This window comes from Dunckerocampus dactyliophorus, chromosome 1, assembly GCF_027744805.1.
Source record: "Dunckerocampus dactyliophorus isolate RoL2022-P2 chromosome 1, RoL_Ddac_1.1, whole genome shotgun sequence".
NCBI lineage: Eukaryota > Metazoa > Chordata > Actinopteri > Syngnathiformes > Syngnathidae > Dunckerocampus > Dunckerocampus dactyliophorus.
The window spans coordinates 40007276-40032255 of record NC_072819.1 but is presented as its reverse complement, the minus strand read 5'-3'; the positions used below and the strand labels follow the sequence as shown (position 1 = coordinate 40032255).

The window sequence follows — 24980 nt, the reverse complement described above, 5'->3', positions numbered from 1 at the left end:
TACATTTATTTACGTACATACATTAGTGTGTGTGCACGTGTGTGTACAAGCACACGCACACACACGCGTGCACACACATAAAAACAACTGTCATAACTTCTAACTACTGTAATTTCAGCTATGTTACCTGACAGGTACAGTATGTCATGGCTTGTTGACATATGGTCGTATTCAAGACCGATTGTCAAGTGTGGCCAGCAGGGGGAGATGTTACGTATAGTAAGCCTGCAATACTGTATTTCATTTTTTTTTTAATGATAAAAGTATTAATTTCTAGAAAAAAGCAGCCCAGACTGTGAGACCCAAAAAGTAAAACATTTTGTTTTGAGCATGACAATCAGAGATTTTTATTTTTCAAATAAGGTGGTGCACGCTGCATGTTAATAGTTGCATTTTCGAACTGCTCAACTAAAGTTATAATTTTAGAACAGCACCATTTTATATGAGCTATGCTGTCAACTATATATAGTATCTGCATGCGAAAATTATCCCGCGGCTTTGTAAAAATGTCCAAATGTCCCAACCTTTTCCCTGCAAAAACACAAGTTTAAACACTATATAAAATTGACTAATTCAGACAATGGAAACCATGGAAACGCCCAAATTTACAATTTGCATACAGTACAGAGACAATGCTGCTTTCAAACAGAATCGGGAAAATTTCATATTTGTATAGTGTTGTTTTAAAAAAATCTTTTATCCTGTTAAGATTATCTAATACTGTTCGTTAACAGGATAACAGCCTCTAAAGGACTGAGTGCGAAATTTGTTTTGTTTGTGTAAGTTATGAATACATCTCCAGTCAAGTGGTCTTTCTGAACTCCCCGGAGCACGCGAACGCAACAATCGTTCACCGCCCCCTCTGCTAGACAGGACAGGAGGACAGGAGCAACTAGGAACCGCCGTGGCAGCGCACATTCGACGCGGCTTCAAGTTACACTTCGATTGGGCTTTGTTCCATTTCATCATTAACAATCGTGGTTTTGTCGCTTTAAACTCAAACTAATTCAAAGTTAAGGTGTCGGGCCGTTCAAACAATAAACCTACGTACGACATAGTAGAAAGGCATCAGAAGAAGACACTAACAGACGAAGGAAACTTGTCGTTTGGCTGTCATGTTTGCTACTTGTTGAAAACACTGTCAGGCAGCCGGTGGAGGAAGGTAGGTTTAAATAAAATCCTGACTGAACACCTTGTAATGTATATAACGTAGAGAAAGGTTGGTTTCATAGAACCCTGTAATGTTTTAATGTCCCTTGGCTATACCATAACAGCTGCGCTGCAACACTGTAAATGTACATAGTAGCATGTTGCTGCGAATGTGAGGTGTCAGACATGCTGCGTAGGTGTGCTACTGGTAGTTTGCTAACAAAACACACTTTGTTTGTCCATGTCGTTGTGCTCAATGCTAACTCCTTGATGTATGGCTCTGAGGGCAGTAATGGCTCAGTGATGGCAGAGGTGCAGATTGACCAGTCCAGCCTTCCCCGTGTCCAGGAAGGTGAGAAGACACAGCCACAACACACACACACCGATCCAGCTCCTCTCTCTATGTATCAAAAATGAATCCTAATGCATGCTGCTGAGTTGACTAGAGGTCTGATCAGATAAATCAAGTCACCCCCAGGTTCAGGTTATTTTCACAGTGTCAAAAGTCAGCTCTAAAGCTGCAGGTGGGAAATAGTAAGGCTACTCCATATATAATTTGTTGTCATTGTAAATGTGTGAGCTTTTGTTTTTGTGGCATCAAATAAGTTACATTATTTGTGCAACTCCAGAGTTTTTCCCTAGAAGCTATCTTATGTGCACAAGCGGGAACAGCCCCATGTTTTCTTATATTTGCAGCTCCTGTAGTTACAATGGCCTAGTGACCCAATAATTTTGTCTATCTATTCAAAGTAGCTTTAACATGATTTGTCCAGTTCCACCATTACGCAGCACAAGAATGATGTCAGACATGAATGAATGAAACCTCTGTTATGTGGTTTGGGAAAAGCAATAACATTCGAAAGTATTTTTAGAGCGTTTTGGTGAAGTAGTCTGTCAGATGACAAATTGCTGGCAATCTACTTATTTTTACAGTTTCCATATTTTTTAAAATCTGAATTAAAATGAGACATGCATTAAGGCACAGCTAAATTAGAGTACTGTACAGTTTAGTGGAGATTATCATACAACAACCACAAACTAAAAAAATGGTACAAAACAACGTATAAACCCAGGGTAACTTAAATTTAGTCTTCCTGTGTATACACATAAAAATCATGTCAGGCTGCAGGTCATTTGACAGCGATGGAAATGGGTCTGCATGTCTTTTACGAGTGAGATAATTCAACACTCGACTCTCGTCTGTTCACACAAAGGGCACGCTGTACAGCTTTCATGCTTTATGTGGCAGGGGCAGTGCACAACCAAAAACTAAAGTCATTGACACTCTGTGGTATGTTAATCAGTCCGTTTTAATCTTTCCACTCATCATGACGTTTAACCTGATGAATGTGTCCAACCATGCTTTTTTTTTTGTGTGAACTCGATGAGTTGTGGGTGCCCCGTGTCCCACGTCTTCATTCGACAGACTTGTGCTGCCTTTGTTTTCACTGCTCCCTTATCAGTTCCTGTTTTGGGTCTTGTCTAGCTGCTCCTGATATAGCTTGATGTGCCGAGCACAGCTCCCTTTGGAATTCCCCCACTAACCCCCCATTCCTAATTTCCCTCCCCCTTGCTGATCCAGTATGCCATATAACCTTGTTCTGCATAACAGCCTAGTTTTGTTCACCAGTTGACTGACCCGGTGCTTGCCAACAAGCCGAAGGGTTGCGGGAAGAACGAACACTTAGTGGTGTGGAGTTCTGTAAAAAAAAAACAAAAAAAACTGAGCAGTAGAATGCAACAGGCTAGGGAAGGGAGAAGGGGGAGCAGGAGGAGGAGGAGGGTGTGTAGGCGGCGGGAGGTGAGGGGTTGTATTTTGGCTGAAAATAGAAGCCATGTCATTTTCTCCTATAGCCAGCTTCTTTGTTTGGTAGATACTCAGTGCTGCTGTCCAGGCACTTGTGAGGGTGAAGGAAAATGTCTCGATGAGTTGCTACTTTGTACTGCATGCTCCGAATGCTCTGGAACATTCAGTTGAGGCTGTGATTTTTAAACCGTAAAATAGTGTTTCAAGTATTTACATGAATACCATATTGTAATTTAATTATTGATTCAAATATATGCACATAAAACAACAACAAAATGTAACCAATATGTAAATGTACACATGCACTCTTTGTTTCACATCCTCTTAAGGCACAGACACAAACTTTTGCACAAAGTGTTGCATTTTAAGATGCATAATGATAAAAACATACTTGCCCCAGACTTGCAGCAAGTGTGTAATTTTTACTTGGCCTGAATGCTGCATGCTACAGTATGTCCCTCCAAACCTGTTTAGCAGCAATCACACAGCCCGCCTGTCCCTCCCATGGCTGGCTAATTTAACTGTCACGAGTAAAGAGTTTGGAGAAAGAAAAAAAACAGGACGACACACCCTCACACACACTTGAAAAGGTAACTGACATGTCCCTCCATTTTACCTTTTTACTGCTTTTGGTTCTGTTATCTCTTGTCTAGATTTAAACTCAGTTTATGTTTTATCCCGTTGGACTGAATCCAAGACCTAATCTCTCCTCACTGACAGACTGGAAACATAAGGGCACTCGGAAATCCATTTAGTGGGTAGACGCTTAAGGCCCACGACAGGTGTAAGTAATAATGCATGTCTGCTTTGGAATGGGTTCACTCTTTGAGTAGATTTGCAGGGTTCATTTATAGTGTAAATATTTTGTCCATATCTGATTGTTGATCCCTATGGGCTGAATGTCTACAGGCAGCTCTTTGCATTTTGAGGAGTTAGAGAAATAATTTCCTACATTTGAATTTCTATCAGCCTGAGAGGCCACTTGGGTCACTCGTCTCTACTATATTTACAGACAAAGAAGAGACAACCTAAGTCTGACTGATAGAATCAACTCAGAAGACACTCTATAAAAATGTAAATCTTTGCATTTCATTTTTTTTCCCCTCCCTCCTCCTGCTCAGCAATGCCTTCAAATTGTATGTACTGTATGTGAATGTGCGTGCACACAACGGGCATGTGCCTGTGCGCAAGCCGTAAATGAAAGATAGAAATTAACACCACTCCCACTTTTCAGGTCGAACAAAAAATGTAATTCAGTTGAACTTGTAATTGTGGAGAATATAGACATTTTGGAGTACAATCTGTTCTCTGAAACCACTATTGCTAATATATTCCAGTTACTGATGGTGTTCTTCTCATTTTTAGGTGAAAAAATTAATTTGGAGCCAGTAAACAAACTCAAAACGTAAAAAATATTTATTTTATTTTATCAACCTTTTGCACTTATAGACTATATTCGGGATGCAACTAATAATAATATTCTGTTTGGTCCTAGACGGATCAAACCAATATGAACCAACCAAAAAACAGTGGTTTGGTCCAGAACATATCAGAAAAGAGGCAAAAATGTTGATCACTGTTGTCATAAGTCAAAGCTGAAGTGTGTGAATATCTTCTTTTGCCTTAAACACAAATATAATAGGTCTGATTTCATGGATGACTAAGGAAATTCAAAAAGAGAGGCTACAATCAGGGGATATTTACATTTTTAAATCAAAAAACAAACGATTACTGGAATCCCAAAATAGTTGTTGATTAATTGGTTAATTGCTTAATCATTCTGCGTTTGGCTGGCGACCAGTCCAGGGTGTACCCCGCCTCTCGCCAGAAGTCAGCTGGGTAGTCTCCAGCATACCTACGCGACCCTAATGAGGAGAAGCGGCATAGAAAATGGATGGATGGATGCTTATCATTGATTAATCGATTAACCGGTTGCAGCTTTAGCAGTCTGGCAAAGCAAACAGAAAAAGCTTAAACAAATACCATCATGTATGTCAGGGAAGTTCATGAACTGAAATGAACACTTTAGTATCTTAAGTGTTGAGTGCATGGATGTAAGCAGAGCTGCCGTCTCTCCAGACATGACCCAGCCCGCTTTGCCCAGCTAGTGGAGGGATTAGACACAAGGACAGGTGTTTTAATCAGACAGGGTATCTGCAAGTTAGAGGAACTGAAAAAACAATGTAGTATTTGTTTGCTGTTGAGGCCCACATGCAGCACTGACAATAATGCAGACTTTGCTCATTAAGCATGGCTGTAAACTCACTGCTTGGTTAGGATGGGAATAAACCTTGTACCCATGACACCATTTAGTTTAATGTGCTCATCACGGGAAGGCTGTGTTTTCACCAGAATACAGTGGAACTAAGAGGGACTCTTAGAAGGAACAATAAAATGAAATAGTTATGGGGTTTTCTTCCTCCCAATATGCAGAAGTGGATGATCAGTATTCAGGATTATGAAGTATAGAGAAAACGAGGAGTGACACCAATAAGAGTATAAAACAGAACAAAGTAAATAGTCTTTTTATTTACGAGAGGCTTAAAGATTTGAATGTATGCACAGTTGTAAACATCTGGGTACTATTTAGATTAAATTGGTGCTATAAGTGCTGTGAGTTGCATCTTTCTTGAGGCTTGTTTACACTGAACACATTTAAAAACAATGTAAACTGACACTGAGAGCAAGGCCTTTTTGAGTGAAAGTTGGCTTCTCTTTCAGTGCTCTTATATGTTTATCTGGAACATTGCTAAGCCTATCCCATCATTATAGGGTGTGAGTGAATTCATGCCAGAGTGGTGGATGCTTGCTTTTATTCCCATGTGTTAAGAAATGTTCCTCTGTCTTTAAATTGTATGTCTATGACCACATTTATTCACCAAGAGTTGCACTCTGACTAATCTTTCATTCATTCTATTTACATCCGTCATCTATGCCCATTAAAAGTATGTACTTACTGTTGAAGTGTGGCTATCCTGCTGTTTCAGTGTGCCAGAGTTTCGCTGTATTGGAAGATGGCGTATTGGCACATAACCTGCAGGAACAGGAAAGTAAGTAGAACGTCAAGCCAGTGGCAGTTCTAGCTATGGGCCATAAGGGCAATAGCCCAGGGTAGAATTTTCTAGGGGGGCTATGTGAGGGTGAAAGAAAAAAAAAAATCCAATTTAGAGCTCAATTTCTTATCAAGTCAGGATATGTGGCAGATGGGCACCCTCTACAGACGGGATACTCGCGCCCCAGACGTCATTCAGACATCCATCACGTGACATGGCTCAAACCAAAATAAAAGTAAATTCCAACAATAATTGCTCAAAAATAAAATTTATTTATTCTTAATATTAGGTACTGTGTGACAGCTGCGTACTGCTGACTTGTGCTGTGAGGTATGTGGTGGGGCTCCTCATTGAACCACTGCTTATTGTGTTGGGAGCTTTCATCTTGCCTTAACTTCATTGAGACTTAAGACAACAATTGTCTTTCTCAGTTAAATGTTACCTAGCAAAAAGGAAGCAATTTGTAAAGCTAGGAGAATATACATCTGCGAGTTTAAATATTCTGTGTGGAGTACTCCAGGGGTCAATATTGGGACATTTGTAAAGTGACAAAGGATTTAAAGTTGGTTAAATTTGCGGATGCTTTTGTTTTGGGAAAAGCACACAAGAACTAATTAAAAAGGTCAAGAATGAAATGGTCATATTAAAGTCATGGTTTTATAGAAACAGATTATCCGTGAACTTAAGCAAAACTAAAATATTGCGATTTGCAAATGGCAGAAAGGATACATATGATCAAATAGAAATAAACGGAGTGGATATTGAAAGAGTAAAAGAAAAGAAATTTCTGGGGATCATAATATATGAAAAAAATCTCATATAAAAAATATACAACAAAAGGTAGCAAGAAATACTTCAATATTGAATAAAGCAAAATTTGCTCCTGATCAAAAATCACTCCACACTCTTTACTGTTCTTTGGTATTATCATATCTAACTTATTGTGTGGAGATATGGGGGTAATAATTATAAAAGCAATCTTCACTAACTGTACTGCAAAAAAGATCGGTGAGGATAATTAATAATGCCAAATATAGAGAACATACAAACCCTTAATTCTTAAAATCACAGATATTAATATTTGCTGATTTAGTGCATTTTCAAACTGCTAAAATATTGCATAACGTTAACAATAACTTGTTACCCAAAAACATCATACAGTACTTCTCTATAAGAGAGGAGAAATATGATCTTAGAGGAAAATTTAACTTAAAACAATTGTATGCGAGAACAACGCTGAAAACCCACAGTAGTATGTTTCAGTTTCAGTATGCGGGATTAAATTATGGAATGGATTGAGTAAGCAACTCAAACAATGTACAGAGATGAGCAAATTCAAAAACCAATACAAGCAGTTGATGTTTGGTAAATGTAAGGCAGAAGAGTCTTGATCATTATACTGATTGTTCTGTCATGCTTGTTTTTTTTTTTTTACAATTAGTCAACAGGTTTGTACAGAAATGAAAAGATGCCAATGAACTACAAAACACTTGAGTAGAATTTAGTAGTATAAGTATTAAAGATCAAGTGCTCAGAGTATGGGCATGATTAAGAAGAGTGAAATATGGCCGTCACTGAAGATTCAAGGTGAGGCATTACGATTGGCCAAGGTATACACGAAGACACATTTTTCAAGGGTTTTGTGGACCGATTGAGTTACTCTTGATGGAGCAGAGGGATGGACATCTGGCACTAGTTCAATTTAGGAACGAGCAAGGTGGTAGGATGAGAATGATGAGCTCGTTGGGTTGACGATGGACTGCAAATGAACTGAAAATATATTCACCAAGCAGTGATATGGGGAAACAGTCAGAAATTATCTTTATGCAGGACAATGCTCCATCACATCCTCGAAAGTAGTTCATGCTTGGCTAGCAAGAAAAGTCCTCAAAGATAATAATAATCCAGCCTCCACATTCCTTAGTCCATAAGGGTCCATTGTTTTTGACAGATCTTGAACCCTAATCTTCCACTCGCTAGGCCTGGTCCTTATAAACTGGCCCTATATAGTTCTTCTCTGAGCACTGACATGAAACCTCTTAAAAACAAACAGTTTAACATGTTTACTGTTTGTTTGAATGATGTGTGTGTTGCCCACCTAGTCGAGCAGTACTACACCACCAACATCCAGAAGAACCAGCTGGTGCAGAACGACATCCGTGTAGCCAAGCAGCTCCAGGATGAAGAGGAGGTGCAGCAAGCTCAGCAGAGCGCCCTGCTGAGACAAGAGTCCAGACAACTGTACGTGACCCCTGTGACTCCTGACTGTGCCTTCACTGCACACTACCACTGCACACACCCAATGCTGAGCCATATTTATGTTCATTTGCTCATAATCAATTGCCAGCTGCGATTGCCTGGCGACCAGTCCAGGGTGTTCCCTACATCTCGCCCAAAAGTCAGCTGGGATAGGCTCCAGCATACCCCCGCGACTATAATGAGGATTAAGCGGCACAGAAAAAAAATGAACGGATGCTCAAAATCAGATCACTATGTTCAGTACTTACTTATAAATACAGTACCTATCTCTTCTTGCTGTCCTGCAGAGAGGAACAGGACTTTGAGTATGCCCGTTTAATCCAGGAGGAGATCAAGCGGACATCTGAGGAGGCCTGGAGAAGGGAGCACGACGATGAGGTGAGCACATACCTTTTAAAACATCCATCCATTCTCTATACCACTTATTCTGTCCGGCAAGGGCTGGTGCCTATTCATGCTGGTTTATGGCAAAAGGCGTACTGGTTACCATTCAATCAAAGGATGATTATGAATTGGGCAATGAGTGGAAATTCTCCACTGCCATCTGTATAGTCAGCCAAGGGAACTACGTACTACCAATGGCCCTACCTTTTAAAGCAAATCTGAATTTGAGATGGGTTTTTTTTCTCATCCAGTCTGCATTATTTCAATTTGAGGCATAAAGACACCAAACGTTTAACTTCTCTACTGTGATGTCATGGCCCTGTCTGTACTTTGCTGTGTGGGTCTCAAAAAATTGATAAAATTAGATGTAGAAAGAAGGTTGCCCCCTTCCAAAGAAAGTGTCTAAAATGCAGGGCATTTTCAGTGTCAAACTATGTTCATTAAAAGGAGACAGGCTCAGTTTGTGTCTTATGGTTCCAGCGTTCATGTAAATGGTGTAAATTAAAAGCACTCAGGAAATGAACACATACATTTATATGCCACTTGGGCCATATCTCTGCAGTATGTCATATAGTTAAGTGACTGTTAGCGTTAGGTCAGGCAAAGCACACATTTCACATTACTCTCTCTGGGCCAACTGAGTCCTTAATGAAGTGCTACTCAGGGATTCTGATGTGCTCAAAGCAGCACCTGTCTAGTACTCAGACGATGGCCAAGCCAGTTAACAGTGCGCGCAAAATGTCCCTCTGTACTCCGTATGGGCAGAGTAATACATTAGTTGATTAAATAATCATTAAATTATTCTTCTCAAAATAATATACGTTCAAAAGAGTAATACATTTGCGTCACAAAAATGCCTCTAAAAAATTTGACCTCACAAAACGCTTGGCGTTATATTTGTCTCCCGCCGTACCCTTGCACACTGTCTGTCGCCTGTGCATTCATGTGTATGTGATGAAGAGTGGTAATGCCACTCTTCTTCTGCAACGCCGCGGCCATCTTGTTTGCGTATGTGTTCCACAGAGAAAGAAGATGCGTTTTCATCACATACACATGAATGCACAGGTGACGGTGGGGGAAAAATATAATGCCAAGCGTTTTGTGAGATCTGATTTTTTTAAGAGGAGTCATTTTTGTGATACAAATGTATTACTCTTTTGAACGCATATTGTTTTGAGAAGCCAAACTTTTTACTTAAATGGCCCCAGCAACTCAGCGGAACTACGTGACAAAATATTTTGTCATTTTCATCTTTTTCTAAAAAATATGAAAAAATATGCCTGAGGATTAGATAATCAAAAGTTTGTCTGGATGGGCATTCCTGTAGGCTAGTTTATTTGAATTAAACAAAGTGTAGTGTTGGAAAGGCAGAATTTCTTGAATAGAATGAGTGCTTTTTCTCAACAGAGACAAAAAGGGATTATAACTGCACACAGTAAGGCAACCGGGTGATAACCAGCAATCCCCTTCTTCCACCATGTCCACAGCAGAAAACATTTGTCTTAGCATTTCCACACAGATCATATGCACATCCCAACATTGTTTATTTTCAAATGGATACACAACAAAAATCAACAACGTGAAGGACTAAATTGTTAAAGATAAAAGAGAGAAACATAGGTAGAAAACTCTTAGCAGGTTTGGTGAACCATTTTGCCTCACATGGCTGCTCCAGCATAACATTTTCCTTTCAGCCTGCAGTTTTCTTTTTGACAAGGATATAAAAGGTCCTTGTTTGCAGGACGTGGTGTCAGGAGGGCTGTGGGGTCATTCATCATGATTGAAGGGTTGCGTTTTTGACCGTGTGTTGGTTTTCTTCATGAGGTTAAAAGATTCAAATTCTTAGTTGACCCACTGGTTTACAACTCACGGTTGACTGTGCAGAACATTAAATGCAAATAGCAATTTCTCTGTGGAGATAGCATGTTTATGTTTGGATCCAATAATGAACTATTAGCACTCCAACCGTCTTTAATAGGCAGCTGATCTGAGGTGTTCATTAAATGTATTCCTCCCTGTAGGTAGTTGCTTTAATTAAGGAACAGAAGGCGTCAGGCTGTGCAGGATAAAATGCCAAATCCCTGTGGCACTCCCCGCTTAACCTGCCATGGCAAGCCGCTAATTGTCTGCTGATGCTGGCAAAGCAGCTGACACACACACAGTAAAATATTTCATGGTAGCATGGTAGTAAGTGCTGCCGACAGGGATTTTTTCAGAAATTCACCTCGAGAATTTGTTATGTTGTCGTCTTCTAAAAGAAGGAGCCTATTAACATGCTGGGAGAGCTAGCCTTAGAAGACTAGATCATCCAGCCACCATTTTCTATACCGCTTGTCCTCACAAGGGTCACGGTTATGCTGGAGCCTATCCCAGCTGTCTTTGTGTGAGAGGCAGAGTACACCCTGGACATCCACACAGAAATGTTCCTACGGAGAAAGAAACCCACGATCTCCTGACTTTGAGGCCAAACATGCTAATCACTAGGCCAGCAGGTGGCGAGACTAGACCAATGTCACGTATTTTGGTTGAGCATGCATTTCCAATTGTCAAGGTGCTGCTGCTGCCTGTGTTGTGTTGGAGCATTCCTGAAGCAAACTCAACAAAAATTTCAACACAACATTTTTGTTTTTGCTCCCATCTGTCATGAACTGAACTCAAAATTGTAAAACTTTTTCAATGTACACAATAGACCATTTCTCAAATGTTGTTCACAAATCTGCCTCTTTTAGTTAGCACTTCTCCTTTGCCAAGATAATCCATCCACCTCACAGGTGTGGCATATCAAGATGCTGATTAGACAGCATGATTATTGCACAGGTGTCCCTTAGGCTGGCCACAATAAAAGGTCACTCTAAAATGTGCAGTTTTATCACACAGCACAATGGCGGTGTCGCAAATGTTGAGCGAGTGTGCAGCATGCTGACTGCAGGATGGTCCACCAGAGCTGTTCCCCGTGAATTGAATGTTAATTTCTTTACCATAAGCCGTCCTCACAGGTGTCTCAGAGAATTTGGCAGCGCATCTAACCGGCCTCACAACTGCAGACCACGTGTAACCACACCAGCCCAGCACCTCCACATCCAGCATGCACCAATACAATCGTCCCTCGCAATATTGTTGTTCGATTATCGCTCCCTCGCGGTTTTCCAAAAAAATAATTAATAAATGACGGCTGTTTCGTGGTTGACTATGGCATAGCCATAGAAGTCATTAGTAGTAGTCATTAGTCAAAAGACTATTCAAAGACAAAAGGGATATGTAGTATTCTGGCTATTAGGCCACTTGGCGTGAGTAATGGTCTTTTATTGAGACTTGCCATTAATTACATCACACTGCATGGAGTCAGCCATGGCATGTCCGAAATGATTGAGTGAAAAGAAGTTCTCCGGACTTTCTGTGTGGAAGTGGTACCTTTTTTGGCTTGTTTGTCTTTCTTCCACACTGCGTTTTAAACCCTCTCTTAAGTTTATAATAGAGTAAATAAATTGCAGGCTAACTAGTTAGCCCGCTAGGCCCTGCAGTGATCCCTGATCAGATAGATTTGTGATGAATGTTTGAAATAAATAGTTCTTTTGTGTACATATAAAAAGTTTTCGATGTTTGAGTTCATCTCATGAAAGACGGGAGCCAAACCAAAAGTGTTGTGTTAATATTTATGTTGAGTGTAGCTCATCCAATGTAATTCTCAGTTTCATACAGTCAGCTCCAGTCTTGCCAAAGAAGTTACTGTAGTTTGCTTGGACAACCACCTTGCGGTAAATTCTGAAGGAATGTGATGATTTATTTTATTTTTGCACTTTAATTCTTTCATTCAGGCTTAATTAAAGAACACCTTGTTTGAGACTTGTACCCCTTTTTTGCTGTACTACAGTGGATAGATTTTTTTTTTAGACATCTACTTTTTGCTTCTGCTTGAGTACATTTTCAGCAAAGTAATTGTACTTTTACTTGCGTACAATATTTTAGTGCTCTTTAAACCACTGCTCTTCATACTTTGGTTCCAAAGTCCTTGAAACCAAAGAGTTGCCCAGTCAGTCATCTTGCACTCCTTTTACTGTATATTGTCTCTATGTTGTTGCCCCTTGCTGGTTGAAAACAGTATGACACCCAAAAGCTGACCGTTTTTTCATCACTACAGTCAGCAGAGATCATCCATGGTTAGTCATAAACAAGACAAATAATTGAGTGTGCCTCTCTCTCCAAAGGAAATGGCTCGGCGAATGCAAGAGGAAGAAGAGCAGAGGATGAGGAGAACCAGAGAGCAGGAGGAGTACTTTGAAGGTACACTTGTTTCTACATACCTAATTATTTTCAACAAAACAGAGAAAGACATGTGTGTTCATGTCTAACATAAGGATTGTGGGTAATGGGCAAAATTCCAAAAAGTGTGCAGTCTTCCTTTTAACAGAACTGGTAAATTACCTTATACATAACAGGGAGTTAAATGTACTTTATTTTAATTGCTATTTGTGTATTTTAATATATTTATATACCAGCCACAACTGCACAAACTAATTCAATACTGATTAAATTAAGCAGTAAAGATGAGTATGTCCAGTTTTAATTGACACAAACACAAAGGTATTCTTTTTCCAATATCTTTATTTTGGTTGTAGACAGCACTGCTTCATACAGTAATGTTTGGAAATAATGCCCCCCCCCCCCCCCCCCCCCCGAAAACACACACACACACACACACAACTTAAATTGATTCCCATTGCAATATGCAGGTGAACCTAATAAAGTGTGAAATGCATGTTTGTTTTAACCACTAAATAATAATAGTAACTGAATTAAGTCATTTTACAAAAGTCATGTTACAAAAGCAAAAAGGAGTAGGTTTCATATCGATGTCACACTTTCTTCTGTGAGCATGTTGCCATTTAAACTGCATGGTCTGTATTGCAACATTATTAAGACACTGATGCTAATATGTTACCACCTCACTAACTGCTCTTATCTAGGATCCGTTATCCGCTCCACTCACCCACCCTGCTTTTGTGTTTGCATGTTTGGCAAAAATAAAGGCAGCTCCAGCGGTTCTGCACCGCCATCACCAAACCAGTTTACACTCCACCAACGCTGTCAAAGGGAGGCGCAGTACTCACCCACCACCACCAGGTGGCAGTATTCTAACACATCTAACCGTCCAGACTACTGTAGGCCTCCAGTTTACTACCCCGGCAGGGTGACAGATCACAATACAATAACTTCATGGTCGGATGAAGGACACACAAACTCCCATGCGGCACTCAGGAGAGCATTAGAAGAGACACAGATGCATGCAGATTGTGAGGACTCTGTTTACTTGGAACAGTTACCAAATAAAAGACACAATACAGCACCCCTTTATCGCAGATCGTCCTTACGTTTGCCTCAAGAGAGAGACTACAGGACTCTTTACACTCCCAGCAGCATCACAGAGGAGTTCCATTGCTGCGACAAGTATTACGAAAATGATGATAAAGACAAGAGGAGGGCCAGGGACTGGGAGCAGGAAAGAAGCTACAGATTGGAAAATGGGGCTTGGACCATGTACAGTCATCCGAATGGAGGTTCAAGGTCAGTAGCGGTTGGAGAACGACCATGTCGTCGCAGTGAATCTGTCAGGCTCCATGACAGTACGAGACAAAGCAGCCGAGACTCATCTAGGACGTGGACCTACAGAGACAATCCTGACAAACATGTCCACTTTGCGGCCGACATCAGGAGCTCAAACAAACACCAGGACACAAACATGGAGGTGTGGGAGATGCTCGGCCATGTCCTCAAAGAGAGAGGTGTCCCTGTCAGGCTCGGGGGCAGCGGGGCACCTCTGAAAATAGGACCTCAAAGCAGAGACAGCCAAGCGCTTCACAGTGGTCAGGTCTCCTACGGCGACTCCCAGCCACATCAGACACCCTTCCAGAGAGCTGCCTCTGCCAGGCACAGTTTCCATGGAGACATTAGGGAAAGGAGAAGATTATCTCACAGGGAGAACATCGAGAGGGATAACAGAGGATCTGATTACAGTCACTATGGAGAGCTTTGTGAGATCGGTAGCAGAGATTCGAGTCTGTCAAACAGAGAGATGCGAGGCAATAGATGTTGGAAAGAGCACAGGAGCCCTGATTATGAGTACGAGAGCAGGAGTAGTGCAAACAATGGCATGGTCAGGAGGACAGCTGGCAGGCATTGGCACAACACAATAGAACGTTTCAATTCTAAGGAGGAGATGGAAAGGGGTGTAGAGCAGCCCCTTGGCAGAGCCCTCGGCAGCAGTTGGGCCAGGTCAAGAAGCATGGCAGCAGGTACCGTAACAACCTCAGCCAACTGCACCCTGCAGGAGGAACACTTCTAATGCTATTTTAGCTCTGTCTTCTCCAATCATCATCATCATCAGGTCTGGACAAACTTTTTGTTCCTGGGTGCTTTGAGGTTTCTCCAACTCTACTTGGAAATGTTCCTGTTTCTGCAATTTAGCACAACTCCTATTAACCCGACTGAAGTACCTCCGTGTATGTTTCACTTTCTGTTTTCTCTTCATTATCAGTCTTGAGCTAGCCAGAGGAAAGTTGACCTCAAGGTCAACGTGCCTTTACATGCTGCATCCTTTCATGTATTGTTGGAATTGTTGTTTCATCTTCCTTGTCCTTTCAACCTCTACCTTACATTGATTCATCACTAATTCTCATGGTTTATCATCATTTGGTGTCATCTGTTACTTGAGTTCATGCCTGAGATTGCCTGTCTAATGTGTAGGAACCTCGCTGACCCCCAAGAAAGAGCAGACAAGCTTCAACATGGGGGCACTCCAGCAGGTTCTCCAGGATGAAGAGCTGGCCCGCAAGCTACAAGAGGAAGAGTCACAGCTGTTTGCGAGGGTATGGGATGTTTAACATGACTTAGAGCCACTCTTCATTCTTTTCAACAATTGTTTTTTTTTCTGACCTCGCAGCAGACGCCACGTAGATATTACCCACAGGGGGACTTCCGAGTCGCACAGGTGGCCCAGGATGAGGTATGTCACACAACATTGTTGTCAATCTTTCTCTAGTGTGCAACATCCTTCTTGTAAAACATAACATTGGTCTTCACTCACAAACCGTTCTCAAGAACCAATTTGTTCTGCTTACCAAGTTCTTACGAAGATTGTGGCATTCATGAATATTTTCTTGTTTACGAACACTCAGGATTACGCTTACGCACATACAGTACAGTATCAGCGCCGACATTTTGGCACATTGGTTGTGTAGTCCGCTTTTGTGCAGCTCATTAAAATCCAGTTTTACAGTAATATGTCATGTTTGTTACAGTTTTTTTCCATTTTATTTTTTGCTTATTTGCAGAGCACCTTTCATTTTAACCAGGCCCTCAGTCCAATACTAGGACATATTTTGATCTCACACACACATGGAAACTCTTGCCTTTGGGACACACGTTTTAAATAAAAAGGCGTTAAGAAAAAATGCCTTCCAATTCCTCAGGAGTAGCGGCCTCACAGGGAGGGAATGGAAGCGTTGCCTTGGGGCACAGGGCCCAGATTGACAAAGCATCCTAAGGCTAAAAGTAGCGCAGAGTGACGTCATTCTTAGAAAAATCGTAGAATTCCTCGGATTCTAAGTTATTCTAAGTTATTCACAAGGTGTCGTAGGCCTTAAAAGAGCTCTTAAGGCGGCAAAATGAGGACTTTTCAGAAGCCTAAGAGTGGCGTAAACAGACAAGATGGCGAAAAGACGAAGAGAAAGGAGAGATATAGTTAAAGAGATAAAGAGAGAATATAATGTGCAATATATTTTTCTTCATTTTTATGTAAATATCCAAATATTACAAGTTAATATGTGTACATATAACATACAGTATATAACACCTAACTGTCAATATGTGCAATATTATTTATTCATTTTTCAACATCACTTTACTGTTACATACAATACATTTATTGTATTTTCTTACATACTTTGTCATGTCATACTTTACTCACTTGGCTAAGTTTTATGTTATAGATTTATTATATATTGTTAGTATGTTTATAGTAGACTTTTCATAGAAGATTGTTTATCTTTTCTGTATAGGTATTTGGTATTTTATGCTTTTTGTATCTTTCTGCTGCTGTAACATTTAAATTTCCCCGTTGTGGAGTAAATAAAGTACAATCTAATGTAATATTTTCCGTATGCTAAATGACAGTGATTTAATAACACGCTATCGGTTCGATCGTACAGGCATAATGTTTGTGGTGGAGCTCATCATGGATGAAGTTACTAGTCCCACCCAGCATAGTTACGCTATAACGCTTGAGAGGAAAGTCATCGCAACATTGCGATACCTGGCCTCAGGTAAAATGCAACAATGCAGCAGTGATGACTTGGGTCTGTCACAACCCTCTGCCATAGCCTCACATCATTGGCAATCTACTGTATATTAAGTAGCAAAATTACCAGCATGGACAGTAAACATCACAATAAGCATATCAATGTAATGGGCATGTGAATGAGGTACATGAAAACATTTTGAAGCTGAGTCATAATTTAATTTTGAGTTTTATCATCATGACATACAATTAATGTCACAATTATACATTTCTTAATATACTCCCAGTTATATGATTTTTTTTTAATTTTAGTGTATTTGCTTTTTGTAACAACCAATCACAGCTCTTAGAAGACTGTGTCATCCCTAGCAACGGGGTCAACCACACCTTCTCACAAAGATGAAAATTTACGTCCTCTCCTTGCTCAGAGTTGCACTCAGAAAGTTCCTTAATCACTCTTAAGCTAACATTCCTTGCGAGGAATTTTTAGGCAAAGTTAGGAGCTCTCTGAGAGGACTCAGAGATGCTTTGTGAACACGGGCCCAGGTCTGTATCCAGACTCTGTTGTTGGCGCTCCTAAAAAGTAGGGTGGGTAAGTTAAACTTAAAAAAAAATACTATACTAGATATACTAGATTTTTCCCATTGCCTACCTCAGTGTGCTGTCTTCCTGATGATGGCCCTGAAACGCTGGTCCAACTCAGACAGGTTTTGGGTGTTTGCTGTTCCCACTCCTGTCCGTTGCATCTCCTGTCGGAATTTTGCAATGTTTTTTTGGGCGTTACATTTGAGGTCAAATCATTTCTTTTTCACCTCCTCTGTTGTGTCCTCCTGATACGGTGTTCACTGCAAGTGTGACAGCTTCCCATGCTTGCTGTTTGTTGGTGTAACCTCTGCTAAGTCTACTGAATAGAATCTTTTTCCTGTGGCACATTTCCTGCAGCAGTACCTCCACCTCTGTGCTACCAGAGTTTTTTTTCTCTTCAGCTCCTGGTGAATGATACTGGTGAATGAGTCCCATTGTTGTTTCTTCTTTAGGAAATTGCTCATTACATGCAAAATCAAGAAGTAAAGTCAAATCGCAGATCACGTGAGTTAGAAGGACCGGCATCATGGCGTGAGCACAGAGCCATGATGAGTCATCACGACAGGAGAACTGCAAGAGAGAGACAGGTGGGAGACATCTTGCATGTTAGTCAGGAATAGTTCTTAATTGAGCTTCCTCAAACTTTCAAAGCAAGGATCCATTGATATATGTAAGAACATTAGCAGTTGTCACACTGGTGTGGTACCTCACTTTTCATACGCCCCGGTACGAATTCGTAGAATTCAGTTTTTGACAAAGACAGTTCAAACAACACACTGTCTTAGCTGTCAGCCTTGTGTGTTCCTGTTGTCCTTTGTCAGGTGCACAGAGAGAGGCTTGACTCTGAGGGTCTTCCCTCTCCCACTGAGGACTGCCCCCCAGAGAACCAGCCTTCTAGCATCATCTCCACACTACCGTACTTGTCTCTGCAGCAACATGTCCTGTTTCTATTTTGACTTCATGTCCTATGCTGACCTGCAAGTGTTGTCTTTCCAGACAATCCCAGCAGCTAAGGAACATTGCGGAGGAGCTGGACCCGACCTTCCAGGCCAGGAGCCAAGGAGCAGACATCCTCCAAATGGGACAAACCGGTAGTGTAAACCGGACAAATAGCACTTAGTTTGCTTCGTTGCTAACAATAGGTAGACGTTCACGTCCTTTTCCTCCAACGCAGGCCCTATCAGTCAGTCACTTCCCACCAACTCCCTGCACGACTTTCCAGAGGAGCCGACCTTCATCCCGCCCACCAAGCGTCCAGCAGAGAAACCAGGACGTGCTAAACCCAAAGAAAAGAAGGAAAATTGTAAGCAGCAATAAACTTACAGCACAGACTCTAGCACTATGACTTTTTTACACTAAATATCACTTGTTGCCAATAGTTTGGGAAATTGCAGACATTAACTTTGAAGTCCCACCAGCACTTAAGACCATTGTAGAATATTCCTGTAAACAATGAACTGGAATTGTTAAAGGGAATTCTGGCATGTTTTGTAGTTTCATTTGAATGTTTATTTAAACAATATACGTTTGTTATATTTGTTACTTGTAGCAACATTGGTTTGAATACAACCAGCACATTCATGTACATCTGGATATTTTTTGTATCGTTTAGCTGTACTATTAAAGGAAATAAAGCCTTTTTCATTGAGGTTAACGAAAAAAATGTGCAAAAGTTTACTGCATACATGTATTTTTATTTGCTAACTTGTGACACACAGCTGCAACGACAAACCACGCACGTGTCCTTTCATTTGAAGTCCCCGCTCTAAACAAGTTAGTGTGATGACCCATCTGCTTCTTGCTGCCAAAACTTGGGTATGCATGCATTGTACAATGACAGTCAAATGATTTCAGCTAAATGGGAGTAAATGAATTCTGCTCTAGAAACATTTACAGTAACTTCAGACTCCGAAGACTCTTTGGATCCGGGTTGTCACAGATCATCATGTTTGAACTGTTATGAACACTGAAGATATGAAGCGTAGAATATGTTCTTATTAGTCCAGTTCTAAAACTGCAAAAGAACATCATTTTTGGTACACTCAGTGGTCTCTTTGTTCCTTTTACGCATACCTTTACAGGTTTAAACTCATTTTTGAAAATGTTTTCTTTCTTTTGTTGCACAAATAAAGCACTTCTATTTAAAAAAAACATTTCTAAAAATGAAATCTATTCTTGATGGAAATAATGTTTTATCGGCTGTTTTTACATTCCATGAGGCCTAATTGTATGAACAGACAAACTTTCATGTACAGTATGTGTAAGGTTGCTTTTGACTCATACGTTCACCAACATTTGCACCACAAGACCCACACGGGACACACTGTAAATGTTACATTTCACCTCATTCATGCATTTTGCAAAGGTCAGAAAGAAGCAGTGTTAATTAAAAAAAAAAAAGTCCCCTTGCTCTCAACTGCCCACTCAAGTGAGTGCAAGGGTAGACAAAATAAGCACAGGATATGCTGTAAGGGGGGTTTCCACATCTTGTTTGTCCCGTTCAAGCTGTGATGTGTGCATTTCTACTGAAGGGTTCACTAGAAACCATCTCGGAACATGACTCACACACGTTGGGACGTAATCTGCATCCATCCATTATCTATTCATCTTGTCTTCATTAGGGTGAGCTGGAGCCTATCTCAGCTGTACCTGCTGTTGCTTTTGCGCAAGCAAGCAAGTCACAGCATGAGTGGATTGTTGTATTAAATGCTGTATATGCCTCATTTAAGGTGGATTGGCTGAGTGATAACATAATTTCCATGTATCTCTAATCTACCACCGTTGCCCCCGCCAAACACACACTGACATTTAAACAAAGATGGGGTGGGGTGGGGGTGGAAACCCCACAAGTTCCTGGAAAATGTCTCTTATTACACGCATGAGTGAACGTGACCTTGTTCACCGCACACATACAATGGTATACTTGCTGTGATACTTTGATATGTTGTTTGTAGCACAAAGGTGAAACTACATAATGTTGTTCATCTGGGTGTGGTGTCATCTTTTCATGTGATACCGCAAAGTCACTTGGCTGTCATTAAGGTGATGCACTTCCTGTTTTCCACAGAATTCCCCCAGACAGTGTCACCCATAGCATTTGTCCTTTGGAGAGGTCAAAAAGGATCAACAGAAGACAGCAGCATCGTCTGTCTATTGCAGGATGTTGTGGTTCCTTCTGTCGAATTTAGTAAAAGAGTAACAGGTTTGTCTGCTTTCATTCATGCCAAAAGGTGGTCCTGGGACTCTTTGGAGACAAAGGACTCAGAGCTGCTGCTGCCCTGCTCTTCCTCGGCTTCATGGAAACTACATTCAGTTGCCATTAATGTCTCAGGATCATCTGTAGAAGATAAAGGTGCAGATGAAACAATGCATGAATATATGCATGTAGTGTGATGATACTCCATAATACCTGTAGGTGTTCTTATTATTGGCTGTTTGGTCATTTTCTCCGTGGTCTTCCTTTTTCGCTTAAGAATGCTGACAACCATGATCAGAACCAAGCAGACGCTCAGGACCACTGACAAAACTATTGGCCACACACGCTCTTTATGATCTGATCCAGAAAGACAACATTGGTTGGGAATTAGAGCTGCAACAATGAATCGATGATTAATCGATTATCCAATTAATCAACTACTTTGGTAATCGAACTGTTTCTGTTTGGTTCATATTGATTTCGTCAGTCTTGGGCCTAACCGATTACTTGATTACAACAAAATTGGATTTGAATGAAGGAAAAGATTGCATTTCAACTGAACTGTCATCTTACCATGTGCTTTCAAACTGCTGTGTGAAATGTTGCTGCACTTAATGTCGCTGAAGGCATCCCCACCAGCGACAATTCGCTCATCAGGATAAGGGCACCTTGCAAAAACAGATTTTAGAACAGATGGCATTCATTTACTGTGCTGATATGAATGTGCATTTCACTTTGTACTCCAGGGTTTACACTGCTGATGATTTTGGTCACTGAAGGTTCCATTTGCACATTTTCTACAGGAGCCTAAGGAAGGAAAAAGGTTGACTACTTTTGTTACCATACTTAGCCTGTAAATCTGCTCTGTGTGCACATCTCACGTTTCTCTGTGGGTTCCTCTCCTTTGCTGCACTTTTTAAAACAGAAGGAGCAGCGGTCATCACCACAGAGGAGTCCATCTTTACATCCGCACTGTGTGTCTCTGGTGGTTGTGCACTTCTTCACTAGAACCTGTGCACCTGCATGAACGATGAAGGCTGAAGGCTTCTAGAAGCTAGAAAGCTGACTGTGTTACAGAGCTGAAAAAGTCCTGACCTTCGCACTGAGTGCACCTGGAACACCGTAACACTCTGGGCTTCTGTGTGAAGGTTCCGGTTTCACAAGGAGTGCAAAGATCTTGAGGGTTTGCGCCACAGTAAGTAACCAGACGGTTGCCTGCACACAACACACAACCGACCACAAGTAATATGTTTAAAACTGATTTAATGGTACTGTTTTTTGTGGCATTTACTGCATTTTCTCACAGCTGCCATTCAGCAAACAGTACATAAAAGGACGAAGAAGATGTTTTTTTCTTACTATATGAGACCAAATTGCTGATCTGAAGTAATAAAATCTGTGATTACCTAAAATAAGATAAACAACCTATAGAACAAATTTCCAGTCCGATGTTTTTATTCTCTTGTGAGGTCGTTTTGCTTATTTTAATAAGTACATGTCAGATGTGAAACTATAACCGTCAAATCAGTCAAAAAGAAGTATTTTTGACCTTAAAGTTAGCTATATGAACTTGCTTACATGCTTACTAATTGCCACTTTAGCTTTTCATAATTTTTATATACGGTGTTCTGTGTTTATTCCTGCGAATATTCTCATTTAATCCAGGTCATTGTATTCTCAGGATATTGAATTGATGGCAACTGGACCAGTCAATTTGTCTAAGAAGACGTTTGGCTTGTCATCCGAGCAAGCTTCATCAGTTCAATGCTCGATCGCCCCAACCACGAATGGTGTCACACTCTTTTGTGGTACAAAACGGAAGTGACATCGAGGGCTCAGAGTTGAGCTTTAGCTTCAAGTGAATTACGGCCGCAACAGGAGCATGTGTTATTATTATGATTATGATTATTATGTAATTATTATTGTGCCTGCTGTGAGATCATTCAGACCTGCAATAAAAGTCTGTTGTTTCGACAGTCAAGTCTAAAAGCTGGTGCGCCTCGCTGACCGTTACAGTAACACTACTGACACCTAGTGACCAGTGTAGAATACTACATTGCTTCACTTCTTTGAATGCATCTTGTGAGTGTGTTGTATTGAGCAGTTTTTATGCTTGAAATACTTAATTTAGGGAAAAAATATGTAAAATGTGCTTATTTTTTACTAATAATAGACTCTATTCAACCAAGAAACAGCACAATTTATTCATTAGTATATTTGTGAAAAACCTGTGATAGAGAGACGCCACGAAATTCGAACCGCAAACAGGCGAGGAACGACTTTATTGTGAAAACAGTCAAACTAATGATAGACTTCTAGCATTAATTAATAATTATTTGGAAAAAAACAGCCCCCACGCTCCTCCTCTGTTGTGGTCATAACCTATTTTTATTTTTACACAAACAAACTTTGTGAAAGCGTGAACCTTCACCAAATGTGTTCAAGCGTCATCTACTGAGAGATTAAGGTGAATGTCCCCCAAAAAATCTGAATCTTTGAAAAAGCTTCTTACCTTTTCCCCTTGAAAAGGTGAATGCGTTCTTCTTGGGTCTACCCCTTCACAAAGTTAGTGTTTTATATTTGTTATGTAGCGTTTGTACATTCCAGCAAACAAGAAAAGACATAAAGCTAAACTAAGAAGGCTATTTCACATAATAAAGTCTAATATTGGTAACATCTTTGCTACTTTCGCCAAGACAAGAGTGGAGTTTAAATCCGATGTTTGACCTATTCCTAAGAAGTTATGATGGCTTTTCTACTCACCTGGGTGACATTCATCACAGCAAACCACTTTGTCCCTGACTTTCCATTTCTTGCAGCCTCTCTCTGTCTCCTGCGGGCTGCTCAGAGAACCCCCAACAAGGAGGAGGAGGAAGAGGAGACTGATGGTGCTCACCGTCACAGCCATACGCTCTGATGATCACACTGCCAGCCAAAAGGAGGTCTATCATGTACTGAGGAAAGTCACTCGTCATTTGTCAGCTGTTATTCATGCTTTCTGTTTTTTTTCCTGCACATCATGGGTGGGTCTAAATAGTCATATGACCAAGCTCAAGTCTGTACACTTTATTTTCATTGCTACAATCACACATTCAAAATGACTTGAGGTGGATTAGGATATTAAGACAAAACTGTATCGACACAATTTACTGAGCAGACCCTCGACCCCAGCTGTGTACCTCAAGCAATTAGTGGAGCATATTATTCAAAATATTCTTTTATGTCTTTGGTTTGACATACGGTTTGACTTACGGTACTGTATTTTGGGGCACCCTAAACCAGGGGTGTCCAAACTACGGTCTGGGGGCCATTTACGGCCTATTCTACATCTGAACTTAAATGTAAAAAAACAACAGCAATAATAGAAAAAAAGAGCAAAAAGGTGTAATAGTCGGTGTTAATAAAAATACAGTACACTTTGCCACGTAAATACAAAGCTACCATAAAGTTTTGTCTTTGAATACATATAAAACATCTTTTTTTTTTTTTGACTTTTTTTTAGCTTTGGTCTCTGCATCGTTTGACTTTTCCATATGCAGCCCTCAGTGGAAACATTCTGGACACCCCAGCCCTAAACAATGAATAACATGAATAGTAAGAACTGAAGATGGAAGACTCCTTGTATGTTTTGTCTGAAAAGAAACATAATTGAGTCATGCTGACCTCAACTACACGCACCGTTTAATGTTGTCCATCCATCCATCCATCCATCCATGTTTTGTTATCGGAAAATTCATAGTTGACTTGCACACATTTTGAATGATTAGCGCCCTTCTTATCTATTTCCTTATATGTCCTCGCGTAACGGGCGCCAGTCAGCGTGGCTCTGCGGATGTACTGTACTTTGGAAAACCTCACTCCCAGACACCTTAAGAGTCGTGCAGGACGTTGTGATGACAGTGCGGGGTTTCACTCAACGGCTAGCGCTCTAGACTCTCATTCTGTGGATCTTGGTTTGAGCCCAGGGTGGAACGCGGGGCTGGCTGAACCAGGCGGGGTGCACTCATTCGATTAGTACATCAGTATCTCACAAGGGTGAGTACACCCCTCACAATTCAGCAACCAGTTTATTAGAGCTGCTCAAGAGACACTACTATATAAAGGAAACTTGGATATACTTAGAGTAGTCAGTGTACAGTTTGTATTGCTGTATGGATTTACTGTCCTCTGAAAACAAGTCAACATACAGCCTCGTCAAAACAGATGGAAACACAAGTGAGTACACCTCACAGTAAACATGTCCAAAGGGTCCAT

At 40.7% G+C, this 24980-nt stretch overlaps 2 protein-coding genes across 10 annotated transcripts; one reads left to right on the top strand and one right to left on the bottom strand.

Annotated features, from left to right (window-relative positions):
- Positions 1-870: 870 nt before the first annotated feature.
- Positions 871-19684, top strand: ccdc187 (coiled-coil domain containing 187). Of its 7 annotated transcripts, none has more exons than XM_054760812.1 (14): positions 871-1162; positions 1440-1501; positions 5944-6006; positions 8112-8250; positions 8556-8646; positions 12858-12933; positions 13680-14942; positions 15394-15515; positions 15593-15652; positions 17983-18117; positions 18352-18446; positions 18527-18621; positions 18705-18833; positions 19249-19684. In XM_054760812.1, the coding sequence occupies exons 2-14, from the start codon at positions 1453-1455 to the stop codon at positions 19311-19313; spliced, it is 2382 nt and encodes a 793-aa protein (XP_054616787.1). In that variant the 5' UTR covers positions 871-1162; positions 1440-1452; the 3' UTR covers positions 19314-19684. The 7 variants fall into 7 exon arrangements, with proteins under 7 accessions (XP_054616787.1, XP_054616615.1, XP_054616696.1 ...); XM_054760640.1 differs by having other exon boundaries at positions 15590-15652; positions 19249-19683; XM_054760721.1 differs by having other exon boundaries at positions 1435-1501; positions 15590-15652; positions 19249-19683.
- LOC129172036 (tumor necrosis factor receptor superfamily member 9-like) lies at positions 16598-23719 on the bottom strand. 3 transcript variants are annotated; one of them, XR_008566918.1, is made up of 9 exons: positions 23490-23719; positions 21822-21941; positions 21608-21745; positions 21461-21533; positions 21300-21394; positions 20940-21083; positions 17758-20867; positions 17598-17694; positions 16598-17521 (listed from the first exon to the last, which is right to left on the bottom strand). XR_008566918.1 is itself a non-coding variant. In XM_054761404.1 (7 exons), exons 1-7 carry the CDS (start codon positions 23632-23634, stop codon positions 20749-20751), a joined length of 834 nt encoding a protein of 277 aa, XP_054617379.1. In that variant the 5' UTR covers positions 23635-23719; the 3' UTR covers positions 16598-20748. The 3 variants fall into 3 exon arrangements, 1 of the variants encoding a protein (XP_054617379.1); XR_008566912.1 differs by having other exon boundaries at positions 16598-17694; XM_054761404.1 differs by having other exon boundaries at positions 16598-20867.
- Positions 23720-24980: the final 1261 nt, after the last annotated feature.

Excerpts from the sequence above, each read along its gene's own strand:
- ccdc187 (XM_054760640.1), top strand. The coding sequence starts at position 1,453 with ATGGCAGAGGTGCAGATTGACCAGTCCAGCCTTCCCCGTGTCCAGGAA. Across the intron at positions 6,007-8,111 it reads TAACCTGCAGGAACAGGAAA|TCGAGCAGTACTACACCACC; the intron begins GTAAGTAGAACG and ends TTGCCCACCTAG. Across the intron at positions 18,118-18,351 it reads GAACTGCAAGAGAGAGACAG|GTGCACAGAGAGAGGCTTGA; the intron begins GTGGGAGACATC and ends GTCCTTTGTCAG.
- LOC129172036 (XM_054761404.1), bottom strand. The coding sequence starts at position 23,634 with ATGGCTGTGACGGTGAGCACCATCAGTCTCCTCTTCCTCCTCCTCCTT. Across the intron at positions 21,942-23,489 it reads CTGTGATGAATGTCACCCAG|GCAACCGTCTGGTTACTTAC; the intron begins GTGAGTAGAAAA and ends TGTTGTGTGCAG. Across the intron at positions 21,395-21,460 it reads TGTAAACCCTGGAGTACAAA|GTGCCCTTATCCTGATGAGC; the intron begins GTGAAATGCACA and ends TGTTTTTGCAAG.